Source organism: Vanacampus margaritifer, chromosome 12, assembly GCF_051991255.1.
Source record: "Vanacampus margaritifer isolate UIUO_Vmar chromosome 12, RoL_Vmar_1.0, whole genome shotgun sequence".
Taxonomy (NCBI): Eukaryota; Metazoa; Chordata; class Actinopteri; order Syngnathiformes; family Syngnathidae; genus Vanacampus; species Vanacampus margaritifer.
This window is the reverse complement of record NC_135443.1, coordinates 18,643,975-18,668,084: the sequence shown is the minus strand read 5'-3', so window position 1 is coordinate 18,668,084 and position 24,110 is coordinate 18,643,975. Positions and strand designations below refer to the sequence as shown.

The 24,110-nt window shown below is 39.9% G+C and overlaps 1 protein-coding gene across 2 annotated transcripts in view; it reads right to left on the bottom strand.

Annotated features, from left to right (window-relative positions):
• Positions 1-2,924: 2,924 nt before the first annotated feature.
• Positions 2,925-24,110, bottom strand: part of LOC144061472 (cartilage acidic protein 1-like) — a 31,034-nt gene continuing 9,848 nt past the window's right edge. The window contains exons 5-15 of one of the 2 annotated variants that reach the window (XM_077581973.1): positions 21,873-22,029; positions 19,809-19,943; positions 17,991-18,133; positions 14,829-14,965; positions 13,064-13,146; positions 12,772-12,872; positions 12,174-12,342; positions 9,762-9,907; positions 9,612-9,654; positions 9,369-9,512; positions 2,925-8,550 (exon numbers count right to left, since the gene is read on the bottom strand). In XM_077581973.1, the coding sequence (XP_077438099.1) occupies positions 8,423-8,550; positions 9,369-9,512; positions 9,612-9,654; positions 9,762-9,907; positions 12,174-12,342; positions 12,772-12,872; positions 13,064-13,146; positions 14,829-14,965; positions 17,991-18,133; positions 19,809-19,943; positions 21,873-22,029 (1,386 nt within the window). In that variant the 3' untranslated portion in view covers positions 2,925-8,422. The remainder of the gene's footprint in view (positions 8,551-9,368; positions 9,513-9,611; positions 9,655-9,761; positions 9,908-12,173; positions 12,343-12,771; positions 12,873-13,063; positions 13,147-14,828; positions 14,966-17,990; positions 18,134-19,808; positions 19,944-21,872; positions 22,030-24,110) is intronic. The other variant, XM_077581974.1, reaches the window with a different exon arrangement.

Here is a 24,110-nt window from a genome sequence, read left to right as displayed (position 1 = left end):
TAACTATAATTATAGCAAAAATGACCTTTGTTTTAGTCTTTGGTAATCAATTAATGCATGAGCCTTTTGGGATGATTTATTTTGATATTAACCGTAAAGAGGACATTTGTCATCTAGCAGCAGCCAATAGAAAAGCACCTTCAGATGACGTTGCTCCCATGGTGTTTTTTAAATATTGCGCACAAGTGATACACACTTTTGGCAAAAACTAAAACTAATACTGAAACTAACTAAAACTAAGCATTTATTAAATAAAAAAAATTAATAGAAACTAACAGAACCACCCTGAAAACTAATTACAAATAATTAAATTTAAAAAACGAAACTCCTGCGTTGATCGGTGCAGCGTCTGCAGTGATGCGGACGCTGTATCGGTCCGTTGTGGTGAAGAAGGAGCTGAGCCGAAAGGCGAAGCTCTCGATTTACCGGTCGATCTACGTTCCTACCCTCACCTATGGTCACGAGCTGTGGGTCGTGACCGAAAGAACAAGATCCCGGATACAAGCGGCCGAAATGAGTTTCCTCCGCAGGGTAGCCGGGCTCTCCCTTAGAGATAGGGTGAGAAGCTCGGTCATCCGAGAGGGACTCAGCGTCGAGTCGCTGCTCCTCCACGTTGAGAGGAACCAGTTGAGGTGGCTCGGGCATCTGGTTCGGATGCCTCCTGGACGCCTCCCTGGGGAGGTGTTCCGGGCATGTCCTACCGGCAGGAGGCCCCGGGGACGACCCAGGACACGCTGGAGAGACTATGTCTCTCGGCTGTCCTGGGAACGCCTTGGGGTCCCGTCGGATGAGCTGGCTGAAGTGGCTGGGGAGAGGGAAGTCTGGGCTTCCCTGTTAAAGCTGCTGCCCCCGCGACCCGACCCCGGATAAGCGGAAGAAGACGGACGGACGGACGGACGAAACTCCCCAAAAAATTAAAACTAACTAAAATGAAAAATTCCAAAACTATAAGAACCCTGCTCCCCACTAGCATAAATTGAATAAGCAGTATAAAAAACATGGATAGACGAAAAGGATAACTAAGATGGCAGGCAATGGGGTAGATGCCACGAACTTCCGACTTCCAGGATTTACACATCAGCGCCGTTTCCGGCCACTGCTGGCCGCGTTACAACACTCGCACTCCCACCACTGCGCCCCCCAACCGCGCGCTCCCGCTCATCGGCGGGAGGGCGTCTCGGCTATCTGAAAGGCTTCGGACACTGAAACAGACACTACACACTCGTAGCCTCGCACCCATCGACGGGAACGCGCAACCGAGGGGCACAAAGGCGGAAGCGCAAGTACTGGGACGCGGCCCACACGTCACAAACCGGAAACGGAAACAAAGTTGATGGGTGAAAACCCGGAAGTCGGAGGTCCCGCCTCCTCCGTGGCATATAGTCAATTGATTACATCTAAAAGAAAATGTACATCAACATTATAATATTCACTATTTATTTCATTTGTAGGTTACTACTGTATATTCCGTATTTTTTAAATCAGTTATGTATTCCTTTTGGTATATACTGAGGCATGGCACTTTTTTTTTGAAAAAGTTTATTAAATGTGGCAGGACCACTCACCTAAAAGTCCTAAAAGTCTACTGGGTAGTTCAAGCACAATAGAAAATATCATTGTGTGTGAGTATGTGTATGTTTGTGTAATCCATCATGGCCCGCTCATAAAGCCAATGATGAAGCTGTTCTGGCAAACTGTGAGCCATTACCACACCTGTGTGAGTGTCCAAAGGTCACTTTGACACCATCAGGCAGCTCTCAGCACCCTAATTTGCCCCTGCTACGTTGTTTATTTTTTGTTTTTGCTCCAACTGTTTGTTTTTTTTGTGGTCCAACTTTACAAATTCCCCATTCTTTGGCTGCGCATCGCTCCTTCCTTTCAGTAAACTTCCTCTAAGACCCTTCCTGCTCTAAACAAGAAATATAGGTCATTTTTTACACCATCTGTCTGGATGGAGAAAAAATTAACTGGTATTGATTGGTTGAAATGTTTCTCCTGGTGAATGAGTAGAAAGTCTAGTAAGCAAACTACAATGCTGCAGTGTTGTAAGATGATTGAGACTGGCAGCCGTGCTTGGCACAGGCAGCGCAGTGCTTATACTAAAGTGTGCCATTGTGCACTCGTATTTAAAGCATCAAACACCAAGTCGCAAAAGGGCCGCGCCTGGCATCGGACAAAAGCCAGGACTGCGCTTTTCAAACTCATCTGTATCCGGAATCACACATGAATACTCACTTATGAGTGAGGGTGGGAGCTGCATGTGGCTCGTGGCCACCAGTTGCCCATCCATGGCAAACAGTACATCAAGATTTGAATGCATGTATTCAACATTCTTATTTAGAAATTCCACCTCAAAAAGCCACACCCCAGTCAAACCCGCAGGTTCAGTCTAGCCACCTTTATTTATTGTATTTTATTTCATTTTTGGCAGAATCTCGTATGCCCTGCCTGTTAACGTTGGCATCTCCCGCTTTTTTTTCTTCCTGAAATGAAAAGGTTGAATGAAATATGTGGTTCCACTTTAAAGGCGACACCACCAACCACCTCGCTTCAAAGTGGCAAACGTTACTGTTACTTAGATCTGTTTCAGGGAAAATAAATGACATTTTGATAATAGTGCAAATAAATTTAGCTTTTTATTACTAATACTGTCCTAATGTGATAAAAAAAAAAAAGGTCTGTAATTACAGCTGTTAACTCGGCAGTCAATGACAATTCTGCTGCTACTTCATCACTTTTCTGAATTGCTTTAATCACACTCATTAGATCAGCCACAGTCAAATGTATTCAAATGACATCAGATGAGCCAATGCCATCGATTTTGTTTTTTGTTTTTCTTTTAATCAGGGTCCGAAGGGGTCTGAAGCCTCAATCACACAGATGACACATTAAGACAGGGAACCATTTAATGCACATTCACACTTCTGGACAAGTAAAAGTCTTCATTTATCATATGTTGGACCCATGCAACCATGTAAATGTCCAAAGAGAGATTCAGCTTGAAATAAAATTAAGTCAGTTCCAACCAGAGTGGAATTATTTAAATCACTGTTCTCTTATGAAATATGGTAGACATGATTATGCACAAAACACTTAATCTTGGCTGAAAAAAACCCCAATTAGAAATCAGACAAATTATTACAAAAATTAAAATAATATTGTAGATAGGAAATTACACACAAACAACAAACAGAAAAACCCATGCAGATATAAAAATTAAACTCAACTCTCCTTCCAGTACAGAGAAGTGAGCACATTATAGAAGTTCATGTTCAGATAAAATAAACTCTGTGACTGCAGCTACAAATACAATGTAAACACCCAAAAAGTTGTGGTTTATTTTTCCATTTATTCTTTAAACAAATCCACTCATGCTCATTTCCTTTCAGGGAAAATATTCAACATACTGTACTGTATCTCGCCGCCCGTGTAGCTGCTCTCAAACTCTCGTGGTTTAACTTCGACACTAACGTTGAATGTCGACATTGTGTGCTTGTAGGAAATTGGATGAGTTGTGATTAAAAGCATGCAGGTTGTTCCGCACACACGTGCACATTGTGTTGCTTCAGTTTGCAGAAGGAATTTGAGCAGCTCGTTTCATGGCTGGGGCACACATAAAAGATGCACGCACACACTCAGCATCCCGTTTGCAGAGAAAAGGATTGGACATCATTCAATGACACCGTTTTACAGGCTGAGTTTCTTTTCGAGCCAAAATGTATCACAGTATTCTGTTATTGCGTTCACTGATGTCTTTTTGTCATTGTGTATACTTCCACACTTCCCAAAAACGATGTAATCCTTCTTCCAGATAAGTCTAAAGTGGTCGAGCAGAGATACGCGTCGCTGTCATTTTTTCCCTTTTTACTTTATTGAGGATTAGCTCATACTTTGAACAATCCTCTGATGACTTTTCACAGTTAGCGGCCTTTGCCATGTTTCCCAGTGGGATGGTTGAGTATTTTTTTTGATGTGTCTTATCCTGTTCACAAAATGGCTGCCCACTTTGCCACAGGAATTTAGAAATAGAAAAACATTTGTCACAGAATCCTGCCCAAAGTGGGGCACACAAATTCCCGTTATTTTAAAATGTGCGACCCCACAAATGCATTGTGCTGCTCTCATAATGCATTAGTGAGGTGACCAACACAGCACAATGCACAGATAATGATACATAAAGGTTCTGTAGTACCAGGACTGACCTGTTAGAGGCAGCACAGTGTCCCAGCGCACCCAGACTGGCCAAATACAAACAAGAAGAAATACAAGGTGCTAAATTAACTGTTAGCTTTTCTAGTAACTACATTGTGATTGTAAACTGACTCTTCACCTTGCCATTTCTATTGTGGTAATTGTGAAACACATAATACAACCACGGTTGCTTCTAAGGTCACGTCCTATTTGGCTATCGTTTTGTTTAGAACACAGTGTTGACCATACACATAACAATTTTTTCAACTCTAACATTGTCAACCCAGATTATTTTCAGAGCTAACAGGTGAGGATGAATCATTTTTATCACAGTCTATACCACATGAAAGCTATTCACTCAGGTTAAGTGTAAAATGCTCAAATTAGGCCAGATTATAGACTGGGAGGAGAGCAGAAAGAACTCTATGGGTTGTAAACAAGAAAAAATGGGATCTTTATGGTACAGGCAAAAGAAGCTGAACACAAATGGCATAAAACATAAAAAATCAATTAGGTTAAACCTCTTAGATGCAAACGGGCAAAAGATATAAAATACTGGAATTGACTGAACCTAATCTGCAGGGCCCAGCTGCTAATGCTCTCTCTAACAGTTTCTTGGCTTGCAGAGACAGCATGACTCCATTGGAGCTCTGTCCAGCATCCTCTGTGCTGTGTGAGACTTTAATTGTTTCAATGCCATTTAGTTGTCATTAAAAACATCTGAAATCTCTCTTTTTATACATTTATTTACAGGTGTTGTCTGTGGTCTGGATCCAGTTTGTGAACAGATAAATGGATTATTGTCATGATCAACGCTGTTAGCTCAGATGAAATGTGCAACACTTTCGACAAAAGTGCGCAAAATATTTAAGAGGCCATGAATCACAAAATCTCACACACAAGGCCTGAAGAACTTCACTGGAATCTCAGCCAAAAGCACATGATGTAGTTCTGTGATGATGGTAAAGGCAGTCAAAACTGGACTACGGTGCAGTTGAGAGTTGTGGATATTCCAAGGAGAATTCATCCCTGGAGAATCATTTGGAAGTTTTAGTGAACACGCTGTCAGCCGCTTAATGTTTTTGGTCATCGTTGGAGCCAAAATAGTTCTTCAGACTGTTTTAAGGATCATGCGGCTATGAAGCATAGTTTGTCTCCCTGTGCGATGAATTCCACACTTTTACTGTTACGAAGGGATTGGCAAACTTTTGTAATCAAGGACCAGATTTGATTGATGATCTGAAATATATACAGAGTATAGTTCAACTGTGTATGTAAACTATGTAAAATATTTTATTTTTTAATTCCTACTTTTTATTGTATTTTGAATTCATATACAGTAGTTACTTGGGGTGTAAATCTCTCCAATCAAGACGATTCGATACGCATCTCAATACATGCAGTGCGATCCGATACAAGGATGGTTCGATTTTAAAATGGAACGATTCGGTTCGGTTTGATTCAGTAGGATTACGATTCGGTTCGATTCGGTGCAACGATTATTTGATTACTTGACAAGTAGTCAACTGCCAAATCCATTTATAATTATTCTGATATTCCATTAATCGTTTGAATATGTTGTTTACTTTAAAATGATCTAAATCTCATAATTTGAAAACATCTGCTTTTATTTTGGAAAACAGCTAAAAACATTCATCAAATGTGTGATCCTTGCTGATTTACGGCTCATGAAAACGTCTGATTATCCGTCTTTTGAACACTTAAGTTAAAAAAAAGTTTGTGTATTCCTCGTCGTGTCAAAGCCAGGGGACGCTGCCAATCCATTGAGATCTGACAAGGGTTTGCGTCCTGGACGTCCTGTCATCTTTCGTTTCCCCCTGCAACTGTACATCAATCCCAGGGGGTAATTCAAAGTTGTTTTATGCGACTCGGGGGCAATATAGTTACGTTTTGGAGCAAAATCCGACATAATATTCCCGTTCTTATCCCTCCTCAAATCACGACAGAACGGCTTGTTTGCTAATACTCGCTAGCAGTAGCATGCCGCGCCGGCAGGCAATCCGTCATTGATTTGGAGTGATGTTGTGAATGAACTGTAACCAATCACGTGAGTCACTGGCCGCATCGAGGATTGTATGATTAATGTATGCAAATTGCATATGGCCATGTTTTTTCCCCCCTCCTCTTCATTGGCGAACGGGGAGCGCGCACCCTGTAATTGTACAAGTAACATAAAATCTATTTATAACGTTTTGACTGAGCCATCGGCCGGTTCAAGCTATTTTTAGACCGATTCATTAGTCCGTGTGCCGGCGCACTCGCATCGTTCCAATCAAAACCGGATTTCCGGTTCAAATCGTTTTTTGTTACACCCCTAATAATTACCGATTATTTGATGAGATACAAATGTATGCATGCATGTTTTGTTTTACAAATATTTAAAAATCTACTATATACAATAAAAACACTAAGCAATTATTTAATTAGATAAATTAACAAAACACATAATAAATGACCAAAACATAATGAGTATTTTGTTGTGTGTTCTTTCCATTCATTGCCACTTCTGCTGGTACCGTACATACCTGTCCAACATGGTGCCTGTAAACATCTTTCTAACATGGCGCTCGTTGCGCATGTGGAGTACAGCTTGGACTCCGTTCACCAGTGAACACGCATTTGACAGATCGGTAAATTATATACAATACTTAAATTTAAATGTTTGACAGCTATATTAAACCCTTTTTTTTTTTTTGCTAGCTGAGCCATGAGCACGATTGTGCCCCACATTTGTTGAAATAATATTCACTAATTATGTACTGTAACACAGCAGTAGACCATGGTGCACATATAAAGACGGTTAAAAAGTCATTTAAACGCTTGGGCGTGAATATTTTCTCAATTGAGTGTCAGTAATTACAGCATTTGTTATTACCTTTAATTTTATCAACCTATTAAAAAGGATCTTTTTATGGCAGAGACATTGGCTCGTGTATTCTGGTCGTAGCAGCAAAAATGTAGAAGAGCAATTTGCTGAACTAGTTTTAAAAGTGAGTATTTCACTGCTATCTTTTATGCTGTCGTCATGACCTTTGTGAAATGGGCAGGAAAATCCCACCGGGCAACGTTAAATGGTCACTTTGGTTTGATTTGATTTTCAAGAAGGAGATTTTATTTCGAGAATATCATGTGGTTCAATAAAAAAGTATTTTCTCCTTGAACTTAATGTCTTTAAAATTGACATGGGAACTATGTAATTCAAAAGGCATTCATGAGGATTCTTCAAAGTTAATTAAATGATAGTTGGACTGTGCTAAATATAGCCAAATCATTTGTTATGCATTATAATGGGTATGTTCAACATACTCATTATTGGGCTTTAGTGAATTATTTTAATGAAAGTAATATGCCCCAACATCAACATTTCAAATGCTAACCACTGTCAAATTATAGCAAAAATAATTATAAAGTATTTAATGGAAAATGTAATCTTTTGAATTAAATGGCATGTCTGCCATGTTTTAATTTGATTTTATATTTATTCTGGGCACATGCAGGAGCACCCACAGGCACAGTGAAGCTCATGTTGATGGCATCAAATATAATATAGTGCTAAGTTGTTTTTTTTGGTTTTCTTTTAGTGAGACCATGTGGATTCCCGTAAATAAAATTAAACGTCATGCCATCACACAAAAAGAAAGTGTTCATCTTTGCTGTGCTGTAGAATTATTAATAGTTAACGAAATGTAACCCACCACCGCTGACAGATGGTCTGGCATATGTTCCCGAGCTCACACACGCACACACTGACACACATACTGTACACACGCACACACGCACACACGTTCACAACTTGTAGCTTGGAGACCTGGTGTTCCTCAGCATCCCATTAAGCCCAAATGCAGAATGAGAGCAGCATTGTGCACATACAGACGGCGGCCTCAGCGTGTCCCTAATGATTGTGGCCGGTGGAGTCAGTGGGTTCGATGCAGCGGTTTTTACTCGCGGCAGCCACCACTTATTGACTTGGACTCAGCTCAAATCCCACTGAGATAAATGCCAGGTGATGACAAGGGGGTGATGCGGCTCTAACGCAGTTAGTTCTATCATGCTCCCTGCAAGTTCCTGTCCAGCCCCAAAAGTGACGCATGGTGGCAAACACGACTGATATCACAGATCCATGGAGCTTGTTTTTGGATGAAGAGAAGGGAATAGAATGTTTTCTTCAAGAGTTTCTGTACATCCTTGTGAAAGTGGAGAAAGGAGGCGCCTACAGTAGTCCACTCTGGAGATGGTTGGAGATGAAAGGAAGCACGCCGATGGGTGATAGCCAGAGAGAAATGGCCGACCATGTGCGTTCCGCAGAGGACCGTGTCTTCCCAAAGTAAGCCACCTGGGCTGCAGAGAGAGAAGAAATTGGCCAACATCTGTGCCTTTATGGCTGACGGTGGAATCACATGGGAAAGGAGGATTAGTCATGCAAGACCACGGGGGTACAGGGATCAGACCAGGTCAGAGATGTTTGCACCGTGAAACACTTGACGCCTAGCCAATGTAGTGGACTCGGATTTGTTTTTCACACCGCAGCTGTAGCTAACTTTTTAAGTAGTAAAAACTAGGGGTGTCAAAATGATTGTGTTCATTTTGAGTTAAAGTTCCTTTCACGCCACAATTTTTTTTTAACACACGATTAATGACCACCCCTTACTTGGAAAGACTGTACTGGGGGAATTCCAGTCGCAACGCAGCAGACACCTCCACGTCAACATTTTGCAGCACTAAATTTAATAATAATGCATACTATATTTGTGGAGACTGGGGTCAAGTTGTTTTTTACAATTTTAAAAATGTGCAGAATTTCGCAAGTTACTTCATGTTAAAGATTAGATAGCTCTTAATGAAAAGAAAAATGCACTGAGCTGTCACCAATGTCTTACAAATGCAATTATGCCCTCTAGTGGCAGAAAAATGACCAGCACAAATCAATATCACTCATTTTTTACATATTTTTAATTTTAACTCAATTTTATGAATGAAACGTTAACCTGCATGCTTGATGAAATGTAATTGTTGTGAAAGCTCTCATAACAAACACGTCACGGCATTTTTTTATTAATTAACCATTATGTCTGTGACATTTCAATTCAACTTTCGAATCACAGCAAAACTATTTACTAGGAAATGTGGCTTAAGTCCAATACACCTTGGTTACTCACCCACACATGCAGACCCATCATCGTTGGGCTCAAAGCCCTGGTCGCATCTTCTCTTGGCACGGCATTTAAAGCTGCCATAGGTGTTGGTGCACATAGGGCGGTCAGAGGGGCACACAGAAGGGAACTGGGTACATTCATCTTTATCTGAAGAAGAGGAGGAGGTGGAAAAGGAGGAAGGGAAGACCTTGACTTTGATGATTTGGTGACATGACCAACACAAACAGCTGAAGGTTTTCAACTTACCGATGCAGCGTCCATTTTCATTAAGAACAAAGCCGGGACCACACTGCAAGAGAAACTCTCTGTTACGCCAGAGTGTAGAAAAAACAGCAATGGAATGTGTTTTTATGCTCCAGTTGTGAGGGTTGATGTGACCATGTGGGACCACTGTACCTCTATTTCCACAGTGGGGGTGACCTCATCGTTGTCTCTCGGATAGTAGATCTCCAGCACAGAGTTGATTTCTGACGGTTCCAAGGGTCGAGCAACTGAGACTCCATCTGGCCAATACACTTCCACATTTGTGGCCATGTCTTTACCTTATATGGACAAGCACAGACCATATGATAATCTTATTGTACTTAAGTGTAACGAGATGCTACATAGATCACATTTGATAAGGGGCATACAATAAATCCCAATTATGTGCAGATTCTTAGTCTTTTGTTTGGATTACAACTGTATTTTACTGTCCACATTTGTACTGCCTGCATATAATAATGTTACATATAGAATTATCTCATGGCTACTTGGCTACCCACTTGTTGCAGTTTACATTACATATAAGTGTCAATAATACTACATTTACTTAGAGCATACCCAATGATATCACGTAATTGTGGGGTCTTATGAAAATGTATAGAGATACGTATCAAATAGTATGCTATTGGTGAGACTACTGTGAAATTAGAAGAAAACTTAATGTTTAGTTGAATTATTGTATGCGCTGCCTTAACCAATTTAAAATTATGACATATTGATTGATTATGTTTTTAGATGTTGGCTTTAAAATTGTGTACACAGTTCCACAATTTTTATTTTGAGCAGGATGTTGACAGTAGGCATGTACCAAGATTAAATTATGACGGGATGATAACTGTGAGCAAAAATATTGCAGCATCATGGTATTAAAATTACAGTTCTAAAATTACCTTTTGAAATATTTATAAATTTTACAATAATAACAGCGTTTCAGCACTGCTAAGCTCTTTTGAGCTATTTTTAGAGCAGACCGGTAGGCTACCAATTTGACCTTGGGGCTAACTAGTACCCACTGGCACCATTATTTATTTATTAGGACAATGCGCATCAAGAAAGCATTTAGGCATCCATGTTGTGCCCAGCTTAGACGTGCTCAAAAAGAAAAGGAAGAGCTCATTTCCAGTGACAGAAGTATTAGCAGTTATTGAAACCTTGACTTTTTAAAACCCCGGCGAACCCTCAAACAAGTAATCAGCCCATATCTAGTTGACAGTATTGTGCAGGTGATTGGGTATATCATTGGCTATAGTTTTATTGATTAGGTAGGTTAGGTATTATTTACTATGTCAAAATGGCAGATTTTTGCACAGTCCTGTACAGCAGTGGTCCCCAACCTTTTTTTCACCACGGACCGGTTCATACATGTCCACAACTTTGGCGGACCGGCAACCCAGTGGGTTGGGGCTGGGGGGATTGCTTGGCTGTTCGTCGGCTGATTAATAAAAAGGCTACGACAACAAACGCAAGTCCACTACCATAACAAGGGTAACAAAACGCGACTGAGATAATTAGCATCTTGATATATGTCAAGAGTACTTCGTAAACAGAGAGAATCTGGTCACTTTTCAAAATAAAATATTTTTAAGCCTCGGCTAATCAATTAACCGGAAGTACAGTAAGTTTTTTTTATTCTTTCAACTGTGCGGCCCGACGCGGCCCGGTCCAAAGGTGCCCACGGCCTGGTACAGGTCCGCGGCCCGGTGGTTGGGGACCACTGCTGTACAGTACTGTGTTTCCATAAGCAGCCTAATTTGAACAGAGGGTTACCCCTGTTCAGCGAGACCCTTATTTGAAGTGACATTTGTCATGTAAATGCAGGTTATTTTGTCAGACAGCAATCTAGCCAGCAGGTGTGCCTAAAAATATTTAATCTGTACTCGCTCCCATACGTCACTTTGTGGTTGAGAGGTGGTGAGTGACTGATGCCTTTAGCAAGTGTGCAGTTCTCTTGTGAGGTCAGGGTGGTGCCAAAAGTTTGCTGTTGTGGTTTGTGTGTGTATTTTAGGCCTTACAGGAGAGGCCTAGGAGAGACGATCCGGTCTTGGGTGGGCCGAACCGGCCGCCAGTTTGTCACAGGGCAGGCTAGCTTCCAGCACTAGCACCTGTCTCCCCCCCAATACCTCGCAGAGATACCTCACTCTCCCTCGGGTGTCCAATCACGCCGGAGGTAACAGTCTGATGCTTTACACATTACTTGTTGTTCTTTCCAACTCTGCTTATTGCATTTCTCATCATCAGTATGTCATCCGTTTTAATAATCAACTGATTGTTTCCTATAAAATTCCATGTTTAGCTTTCGCTCTACTGTTAATCAGACAGTTGTGAGCTCTATAGTTATTATTCTCAGTTGCACAGCGCATGGGCAAAATAAGGTGGATCCATTGCAATTACGGATATATGGAGGACAATATTGGGCCTCAATTTTGTTGCTTCTGTCCATTCATTGCCAGATGACTGATGTTGGTTATTTGAGTGACACCAAATTCATCCGAACTTGCCAGCCTTTTCAAATATTTTATAGCCTCATCACCTCTTCATTCTTACCGAGGCCAAAGTGTGCCACAGGCTCCATCTCACAGAGGTACCCCGATCCTCCATCGATGATACGTGTATGCGGTCCACTCCTCTTTGTGTACACCACTACTTTAGCGCCTCTGGCAAAAGCGCCAAACTTGGTCCGGGGAATCACACGCAGCCATGAGTTTGTGGTTCCCTTTAGGACACACACCATTAAGGAACATTAGGTGGGGCTTTGGTCAACTACTGGACATGCACCTTCAAAAGATCCTTGGGACATTTTGTGGTATTTTCGGTATTTTATTATCATGCTATTTTGGCAGTGTTAGATGAATGAATGAATGAATGAACGAATGAATGAATGAATGGAAATGTTTAGTATTATCATTTCTGTTTCTTAAATTAGCATAAAATGGCTGAAGTACCCATAATCCTAGCAGCAAAAAAAAGTCTTCAAAATGTTGGATCCCACATTCATTTTAAACTAATGCAATTCTTTATGTTAAACATTTTATTTCAGATCATTATACTGCTTTCAATTTGAATTTAGTATAAAATCCGCCAGATTCATATACAGATTTTTACTTGATAAATTCAGTTGGTCAGGGTTCTAAGTTACACTCACCAGGTTGACTTTATAGATAGAAAGTGGTTGCGCTGCACTTTCACCATGAGACACCAGCAGCTCTAGACGACCGTCTCCATCAAAGTCTGTGGCTACAGCTCCTGAAGAAGCATCAGCATAACGACAGAACATAAAAGGATAATTCACAGACCTGACGGCTATGAGTAAATTCCTAGTGGAGTTTTTGTGCCATCTAGTGGCAGATAAAAGAACATCATCTCGTTTAGCTTCATTCAAGCTTCATTCTGACGACATATGTCGTGCTGCAGGACAACATTTGTTCCCCACTCACCAGTTCCTCGTCCCTCTGGCTCGGAAGCTTCGCCGACATTAAGCTCCTCTATCTGGGGGTCTCCATGCTCTCTCCTGCTCACCCTGACAATGAGATAAGTGAGCAAGCTGTTACTGAAAATGTATTTTTTTTTTTAAATAAATTGTATTTAAAATTTATTATATTAATTGTACATACAGTAGACTGTTCTTGCAGCATATAATATCGGTCCATCCCTAGTTACAGTAGTGTAATACAGTACTGCACTGCATCATACTAAAACGCACTGACCTTTGCTATTTGCACCACACAGCATTTCCATATGGAATGCATACTGTAGAGTATAATTTAATATGCTATAAGGCTGAGCCAAATATTGATGGTCATATCATAGATTAATTAGCCCGGGCACAATAGTGAGCTTGTTCTTTCATGGCCTGAGAGCTGCGTTAAACGAGTTGCTTCATCTTCATAACAAACGACGACAGAGCCAAGTGTTCTGGAGCGGTGACCCCTGTCGGACCATCACTGCATCCAAAAAGACAAATTCTCCCTCAGTGACCTGGCAAGCAGGCGTGTTTTTGATCCAGAAAGCCGCTGGGGCTTAAACTGATTATTGATATTCCACATGTTTGGATTCATCTGCTAATGGCAACATTCATCAGATGTTTCATTCAAGCTGCTTGGGCTTATGCTAGAAAGTAAGCAACTTGATATGCATCTTAAGATTGTGTTTAGAGGGCTGTGTTCATTAATATTATCTAGCGAGGAAGCCCAACCTAAAACTGTCTTTAATGAAGGAGTCGGCCATGTGTGCAGGAGGTAGGATGCCAGATAAGGATCCTTGGCTGCAAATTCTTACCGGCTTCAAGTTGAACATATTAAACATAGGAAATGGCCACAATATTAGGTACACATGTAGAATCAACAACAACAAAAATTCTAGTTTACAAAGATAATAATGTTCATTTTTGACAGACTGCATATTGTTTGTATTTTGTTTGCAGTCTTGAATTGCACTGAATCATAATAATGTAATTTATTCACCTGTATCTTTGGATTTACCGGTACTGAAGCAACTTTTATTTGTTTATTTTTTGTTTTTACAATCATGTGGCAGTTCTTGTTTAGTATAAGCCTGCCGTGTTAGTCAGAAAACCTTCTTTCTTTCTTTTTTTACTGCATTCTGTGTGTCTGAAATCTCTCTTCATTGCCAGGAATAATCTAGACAGACAGCCTATTCAAATTCTGCTTTTAACTGCTTGAGATTTAAAAATGAGCCATAAAAATCGGTCTCTATTCTTTTCTTTTGCAATTGTTTTGAGGCGTTTTGGTTACCTCATTTAGCAACATGAGGGTGTTAAAAATATTAAACACTTCTCATTTATGAGTTATCACCGCTGTTAACAACAACAACCGCAATAATCAGTGGTGGGAAGGAGTGCCCAACTGGTCGCGGGGAATTAAGTCAACACATACGCTACAAATGAAGTGTATTATTTTAGTTGCTATCATTAACTAATTTAGATGATTTATTTATTTTTGTTTACAATGTTAGCAAAGCCAATGCTAGCTAGCTCTTAAACAACAACACATGACATAATTGTGAATTATTTGTATTCTTCTCTTCTCAAGAAGGAAACTTCTGTGTGCATAATTTTCACCCCCATTATGTCAAGTTATTAAAACAGGTATTTATATGCTTAAGCACAAAGCCTGGGTACTTTGCCACTTCTGGAAATAATAAATACAATATTAACAATTTACAGTTAGAGTTAGAGTTTACCTAAACAGTCTGTTGGCTGAAGGCCCCCTGTAAGCAATGTTGTTGAAGAAGACCTCCAGCTCATTGTCGTTGTCAAAGTCTGCAGCAATAACCGTACGGACCGGGGATGGCATAGAAAACTTCTGCGAGGCTATGTCCTGGGAAGGAAATACGTACAACAGTTTGACACGACAGGACAGGAAATTAAAAGAACAATTTTACCAGTGAACTGATTTTTTTAAATTTTTTTTTTCAAATGTGTACCTTTTAAAGAGTTTGTTGCGATATCAGCCTTATGGCTTTGATTTTTACAATGTCAATTATTTGAAATGGAAGTGTGCACTCAGCTCATTCCATAACCTTGAGCCTGCAAGGTCATTTTGCTCAGCAGACAGCATTAATAATCTACGTCTAGGCCTTGACTCAAACACTCATCTGTCAAATGATCACTCCCTCACTGTAAAGATGATTTTAAAGTGGACAGGTTGTACTCAGAATTAAAGTGTATCTCCCCAAAAAATAAATAAACCACAAAAAAACTCATCAGCGTTTTTGGACGTGAAAGTAACAGATGTCTTTGTGCTTCACTGATGCAGTGATAAGTCGGGAAAGAATTATAGAGCAGCCCTTCACTACCTCCAGTATTTACACCGTGTTTTAATTATAAGGCTCATAAAGCTGCCGGGGGGGGGTTGACCTTCTAGCTTTTTAAGGTGAAGGAGAGGCAATGGCCGACGGAGGCCATGAAGTGGGGGGCGAGGGTGGGGGCTTTGGGCATACAGGTAGATAGATGATAGATGACAAAGACCCACTTTACTACCAATTACTACAAATGTGCCGCAGGAAAGAATTACAGGAAAGCCGTGTGTATGATATTGTAAAAATATGTATCCATAAATTTGAACTTGTTTCTTACTACTCGAAACACAAAGAAAAATTGTTGTTTTTGTCACTTTAGTTTAAATTCCTATTGAAAGCAATAATTGTGAACTGAATATCACTATAAGTGCCTTTGAGATCCTTGATAAAATAACTCAGTCATCATGAAAATGTGGTAGGATAGTAAAACTCTGGGGTCTTACTTACTATAAGGGAACAAACATAACACATTTTGACCATGTTTAATATATTTTCATAATGATTTCCCTCTAATGTTTCGAGTCACATTTACGACCAGCATTTGGGGTTTCATCAACGGAATATGTGGCAGTGGATGATTGCAGAATAAATATTTAGTTATATTGTAATTTTCACAATATTATATGTGTAATTGGCTAATAGCTTAATATGTCCATTTTTGTTGTAGTGAAATATCGATTGATATAAAAACTTTTCAGAAATTCAAAATAAAGCTGTTGAGCAGTACACAAACGGCTTGTGAAATGACTCATTGGATGTGGACTTTCTGACCATACTTGTGACTATTTAAAAAAAGAAAGAAAGAAAGAAAGAAAGAAAAAGTGCAGTAATTCCCCAAACAGGCAACATGAGATATAATGTCCATATTGTTTTCCAATAAGGAGCCCACTACAAGGCAATCATGGAGTCAATTGTGCAGTTTACTTAAACCAACACTAAGGAAACTTTCAGTTTATGTTGGCAAAAGCGGTAATGGTATGCCTGAAGAAATATCACATTTCCCATGAGGCCAAATACATTGCGTCGTTCTTGAGCTATAATTTACTTCAGTATTTGTAATGAATAGGGAAAGGCGGAAGTGATGTATACCATAAAGCAGTCAGCACATTTGTAGTTTTTTGTGTGGCAGTGTTCCTACCATCCTCTCCAAAGTTGCTTAGTGCCAGTATAAATGATACTGACCCCCTCAGGCCATGACAAATGTACCATTCAACTAGTTCTAAGTCAATGTTTCATCAGAAGAGTTATGAAAATATTTTATTAAGGTTGAAAAGTTCTTAGTGTTCCTTTAAGACATGGTATTATTTTTATTTTTATTTTTTTAAAGCAGTATTTTGGAAACATTTGCGTTATGTACTTCCCCCAAAAAATCATTTAGATAAAAATCAGTTTTTTGTTGTTTTGAAAATTTACTTAGCTTTTCAAAAATGTGATCAGCCATCGTTTATAGTTTTGTCCCCCAGGAGAAAAGTACACCATTTAAAAACTGCATTTTCTGTTTCTTCGGGTTATCTTTGTATGATATTTGCATGTGTTTGACGATCCTATACATTATTGTGGGGACACTATGTAATGTGCATTTGCGTGTTCCAACAATTGAAGAAAGAGAGAAAGAAAAGCGCAGTAATAGATTTTAATTAAAGCCCAAACAGGCCTAATCTGCACTTTCCACTGCGGTGGCAAGCTGCTGTTTCAGCCCAATTTAATTAGCGGTTTACTGGAGTGATACAACAGCTTCATTATGCAAGCCAAAGGTCAGCACAGCATGCAGGAATGTCAGCCTGGGTGGGAGGGAGCCATCTTAAATTTGTTGTGGGCTCCTGGTTTAACAAGCTTTGTCTGAGGAATAATAAAAATTAAAAAAAAGGAAAAACATTGGACAGCTTATCCAATTTGTCTTGTGTGTGTGTGTTTGTGTATATTTATGAGAACATGTATAAGTGTGTGTGTTTGTGTCATGTTGATGGAATTATCTTCAGGTTGCGGGTCACTCAATAACCCCTTCTTTGACACTCATAAAAGAGATCTCCATTGACATTTATCTCATCCATGAAGGATGCCGACTGCCTCCGCCCATTCAAACTCATCTCAGCTAGCGTCATCTCATGCATGGCACACAGCTGATCATCTCTTGAACAGATGTCAATAGAATTATTGGTGAACTATTCACACCCTCTGTCTGCATCGTAAAGGTGCGTTCATTTGACATTGATTCTGGCAGTAGAACAAAGGCTCACATCAGCACCTTGGATCAATTATTTGCTACAATGACTGCACTTGATCACTGCAAAACAATTACTCAGCATCCTTAAGTAAATCACGTAAATATCAACATGTTTTTAAAATTCAACTTCAGCTTTAAAATAGTGGAATCTTCAAGGTCTTACACAATTTATTCCAGGATGTCATTTGAAATAACGGAGATAGAAATATCATGATTAATGGAGGCGTTTAACTTTTGAGGTTCCACTGTTTTTACTTTCTTTGCCTTGACTCATTGATGTGCCTGGAATATGTATGCATACGCAGAAAGTGCGGCCTCACCTTGAACCTTTGCTTGCGGTTGTTAAGTTGCATGTAAAGACGATGAGGTCCGTTCCAGTTGCCGTAAACAATGTCCGTCTTTCCGTCACGGTTGAAGTCCGCAAGGGCTACGCCTCTGCCATGCTGCATGGGGTCCTCCACTCCTAATAAGACACATTGATACAGTACTATGCCAATGTTTTAAAAGGGAACTCAACACCCCACCCCCCAAAAAATATAGACAATAATATGTTCTATGCAGTACCACTAGTCTAAATATGGTATTCTGGTTAATATTGCATTAGTGGAATATGAGTTAAACAACAAAATACAGCAGTTTTTATCAATATCAGAAGGCGGCCATTTTGCTACTTGCTGTCGAGTAAAAATGACACAGTTGTTCAGGTCTCAGGTAACAACCAATCGCAGCACATCTTCAGAAAACAGGTGAGCTCTAATTGGCCGTAGCCGGAGCCCTGAGTAACTGTCATGTTATGTTCAGCCACCTCATGAGATGGATAAAAAATGACTGGATTTTGCTTCATAACTCATATTCCACACATGTAATATTAATCAGAATGTCATATTTAAAGTAGTGTCAGGTTGGTGGAGTTTGGTGCAGGACCCAAATGCAGGGAGCAAAGCAGCCAGGCAAGGATGCAGTCAAAAAGGGGATTTAATTCAGAAAAAGGCAAACAAGGTACTTGGCGAAAATAACAAAATCAACAATACCTAAAAACACAAGTCAAAGCAACAAACCAAACAGGAACACAGCTAAGCAAGGAAATGATGACCACGGGACATGGTATGGGTGTGACAGCGACAATGACTGAAAGAAAGCAGGGAACTAAATACCCATAGTAACGAGACAATGAGAGATACGTGGACAAGACACATGTGGCTTTGGGTAACACCAGGATAACAAGCACAGGAGGACATGATAAAACTTGACGAGACATTGACAAAGGGAGAAACAAGTAAAACATGACCCATACACGAAACCAAAACACAGACCATGACAAGTAGTGAGGTCACAAATAAAATTATTATTGTCAAGAAATGTTCAAGGTTGGCTTCCCCTTTAAGACTTACTACAATTACAACAACTAGTGGCAGACTGGTACAAATACGAATACTTGTGTTTTTTTGCTTGAAAAAAATGCTTGCAATAGCTTATTATTATTATTATTATTATTATTATTATTATTATTATTATTATTATTATTATTATTATTATTATTATTATTATTATTATTATTATTATTATTAAAAGTGAAGACAATTTGTGATCTTGTATTCAGCAAGAAAGATGACATCAACACATGATTTGCCTTCGCGAGTCGTATATATTGATGTCGTGGGCCGGATATGGCCCCCGGGCCTTGAGTTTGACAGCTGTGACATAAAGTCATCTTTATTACTGGGTAACATGTGGTAAGGTTTTACTCTGCAATTAATCTGAGAGACTGTTCATTTTCCTTGGACTTGGGTGCTGCTGTTTTGGTTAACAATCATTTAATGACCTCGGTAAAGTGAGTTTATTACACATTTCTGTGGTGAAATGTTTTACTGGAGCAACAAGAATTACACAAGTGTCTCAAATCTGAAGTCAACGGCGCACAAAAAAAAAAAACTTTTCCGTGTTAGCGGCAACATCTTATAGCCGCCAGTTTACTTAACATTATTTGCATATTAATAGCATTTGGGATTTTCCAAAGAATGAAATGTATAGGAGGGATCTTGACACCTTCATTTATTTATTTGGTGAAAAAAAAATCCTAACAGACAAGTTATTATTCCAAGTCTGTCAGGATCTTTAAACCGTTACTTTCTTCTTACCAGCCTGCTGCGCCACGTCAGTAAAAGTTCCATCTCCGTTGTTTCGGAACAGGAAGTTGGGTCCATACTCGTTGTCACAAAACACATCAGAGTAGCTCTGGCTCACGATGGGCCCCACGACCACACCTCGGCCTCCTGCGTGGAAAATTATAAGAGATGAACGCAAAATGAACAGCAGCTCTTAAACGCTGATGAGTCCAAACACGCTGACTGTCGTTTGCCGCTTCAAGACGCATTCAAGAGCAGAGCTGTATTTCCCAGTGACATTAGTGAGGTGACTGCCCTGCCATTTTGATACACAACTTCGCTGACTGTCCCCTCCTGAAAACGTTGTGATGAAAAAGCCATCTATTGTATTGTATATCATTCACAACTGTTTTGGCACAGCTCCTGCAGCCCGCTTTTGATGACATCTTTCTTGTAAAAATGGATGTGATGAAGATTGGTTTGTCAACACACCATCGCTGAAAACTTACTCGGATGAATTTTAAGGACTTTTCAATGACGGCCTACAACCAAGCGCGGTTTAACTCCCGAGGGCGTCGCTTATCAAAGACAGAAATCACTGGCAAAATGGTCCACGTTGTCATTTATTGTGCTGTCTTTACAACAAAGCAAGTATCCATCACACGCTTTTTTTTTGTCCTGGCAGATGTGAGCTGTTCAAGTGAGAGGGAGAGTGAGTTAGAGGTTGTGATATAAACAAATTGTTTCAAGGGTAAGCACTTACTTTTAAATGGCACTTATGTAGCAGCAGCATGCAGTTTTTGCTAGCCAAACTGATCCATTTTAACATGAACATTTTTTTATTAATATTAGGGCTACACTGTTAAAAAAATAGCCTTTTTTAAATTTAAAATGGTTCAAATAGCCTACTCTAATTTCATTATATCAACAATAACTGTTGACTGATTTCTGTAGTCCTTCATGAAAGAATACTGATTATCCTTTGTGTTTAAATCAAAATAAGACATTTGCAAACATCTGTTTTTACTTTGGAAAACAGTCACCGAACCGTCAACATAGTACAACATTGATCCCCCTTTTTTTAATCACTTTACTAATACGAAGGGCGAAATGAACACCAATCACTGGTTGATAAACAGTAATCAAGAGGAAAAATGCTTTCTGTAATACACTTTAATGCAAAAATAAAATTAATCCGATTAGTCGATTAATCGATTGAATAGTCGATAGATTAATTGAGTCTTAAAATATTCAATAGTGACAGCACCAGTCTCAAGTTTAACTGTGTTACTTTAAGTTGAGTTCCCTGCCAGTATTTCATTCAATTGATGGTTTTGTGGAGAGGGCATGGCTTAGCGTTCTCGTAGACATATGATCACTGTGCAAAGCTGTGATTACATTTCTGGGTACAACACAATTTGTTGGTGCATCCCAATCTGCCTCAGTTGTTTCTGTTCCACTTTCTCTTGAACTGCTTTTTTGTTTTAACTATTACAATTTCGCATACATTTTAATAATCCAGTAATATTGTTTAATATTACCGAAAAATGCATTTGTACAAATAAAGGCCTCCTGCTATCATCTGCAGTTGAGCAATCAAACAACCTTTGCCGTCTTTTGCAGAAATATTCTTGATATATATAATGCTGCCTGTTGTCCCATCTGACATGTTTTATATGACTGACTGTTTGTAATTGGACTGGCTAAAGGACTCAGACATAAAATACACAGTTGAGTGAATTGCTAAGATGCCAGCTGTAGTGATAGATGTCGTCTCAGTTCGTACGTGCCGCCCTTCCCCTTCGCCTCTCGTGACTTTGACTGGAGTAAACAGCTAACAAAGAGCCGACTGACATTCTCCTCCTCTTCCTTCTCCACTACAATTAATCACAACATCACAGTTTTTTTTCTTCCCACCTGGCACCACTTCAACTCTGTCATCCTTTCTTGCTCCAATATTTTAGACTCTATGTGTACAACAAGCACATGCTCCTCTGCACACGTCTGTGTAAATCACACCATGGCTGCTTTGGTGCTGGATGAGCCAAAAAGTCTTTATTACACACACGCAAAGACACGCACGCAAATTTCACCCACCAGTGAACTTGTTGACTCCCGCCTGCTCGGCCACATTGGAAAGGGCGATGACGCCTTGCGAAAGGTCACTCGCTGCCTCGTCCATTTCTATAAGCGCATGTGGGCCCACGGTGCCACTGGCATAGTTTGCTATGTAGATGGCATAACGGCCCGTGCCCTGCAGGAGAAAAACAACATTTACATTAAATGAAATTGTTGTTTGATTTAATAAAATGTGTCGGCAAATGACACTGTGCTAGAACTAGTGATGTGTGCCTGCTTGACGATCAATATAATGGCTTACAGCATTTTACTCTGACAAAAAAAAAAGACCCAGGACCCCTTTTAGGGTCCCGAACATATATCTGGCAAGGGTTGTGCGTGAGGATTTATTGTCTGCCTATAGATGTTTCTTGCCAGCACCCTACCAGTGACAAAGACAAAGCAATTTTGTGATATCATAGTGTTGAAAAACTTCCATTTCTTGAACATCTCAGACCAAAAACAATTTCCTGTTTGCGCTCATCCTTAGCAATTTTCATTCGTTTTCTTCAAGAAAACAGTCCAAACAAAAAGTTCATTGAAAGGCGAATGTGTGCAATTTTTGACCCGCTGGTATCTATTGAGCATACAACAGTTTGAGCTTAATAAAACCTTGAAAGTCCAATGCCACTGAAGTCAATTTGTTACAGCAAATCAAGACTCTTCCACACTAAATGAAACGGAATGAAACATTCCACCTCTATGCCTTGACTAAATGGACCATCAATAGTCTAGAGTCTGACTTTAATGTTTGACCTTGTTTCTGTTGTTGCCATAGCCAGTGGTACAGTTATGCTCACCAGTCTAAAGTTTTTAAATGTAAAGAAAGTGACAAGGAAGTGGACTGGGGTGTTTCATAAATTAGATTTTCCAAAATTAAGCCTCACAGACATAAACAGCATTGAAATACTTTTGTAAAGAATTTGTATTTAATTTATTGTTTTAACGTATCAAAGATCGGAATGAGTTGAACTATTATTAATCATTTGGCTAGATATACAGTAGCTAGGATTGTGGCCAGTAGTATAGTATCATATGATCATTATGGGGTTAGTTAGCTAGCTATTTGGAATGTGCTCCCATTTAGTTCATGATCGATATGTCCTTTAGAAATGTAAAAAGTGTTTCCCACACCATGTTAATACTTGGGCAGGCCACCCAAGTAAACTGGCCACCACCCAAGAAGCCTTCAAGAAAATATCCATCCGTCCATCCATTTTCTTAATCGCTTATTCCTCACAAGGGTCGCGGGGTTGCTGGAGCCCATCTCAGCTAGCTTTGGGCAGTAGGCGGGGTACACCCCAAACTGGTTGCCAGCCAATCCAGGGCACACAGAGACGAACGACCATTCACAACCAGGGACAATTTAGAGTGTTCAATCAACCTGCTGTGCATGTTTTTGGAATGTGGGAGGAAACCGGAGTACCCGGAGAAAACCCACGCAAGCACGGGGAGAGCATGCAAACTCCACACAGGAAGGCCAAGCCCGGACTCGATCTCACGTTTACCAGTTTCCTTGCTTATACCCCCTTCCCCCGCCTCCCTTTGGAGATTAATTTCACACTCCATTATCAGTCAGAGCCCCTGCAGACACAAACGGAACCACACTAATAGACCACCCGCTTGATTCCGATGAGTTTTCCCACCAGGCCGAAACATATTTCAGTCAATGAGAACGCATGCGTATGAGAAAACACGCTCACAGTTTTACCATTTGTGTCGAACCTACATGGTATTTGTGCAGGACACGAAACACAAATGATGTAGTTTCTATTTTTCTTTTTTCTTTTTTAATGTCATCAAGTGTCACATTGCCTCCTGCTGAGGTTGGAGGTATTCGCGACAGTATTATGCACACAGTCACGCACATACACATGCACACATGCACGCACACACACGCCCTTACAGCGTGAAAAATGAGACTGAGCTGCAATGAAAGACCTGGCAGTTAGTTAACAAACCTAAAAGTCAATGATTTTTCAATAAGTCTTTGCCCAAGGCTAATTTCTGTCAGTGCAATTGCCAGTGTGATGAGTGTGACATGCAGCTTTGCAAAGTACATGTTGGGTGCCGGTTTAAGTGCCTGCATGGCTCCTATATTAGACTTCATTGAATAGGTAATGGCACCATTTTGATCTGTTCTTAATTTTAATCTGTGAAGTATTTTGTGAGTATTATGAACATTTTTATTTTATGAGTACCTATTGCCTCTTAATG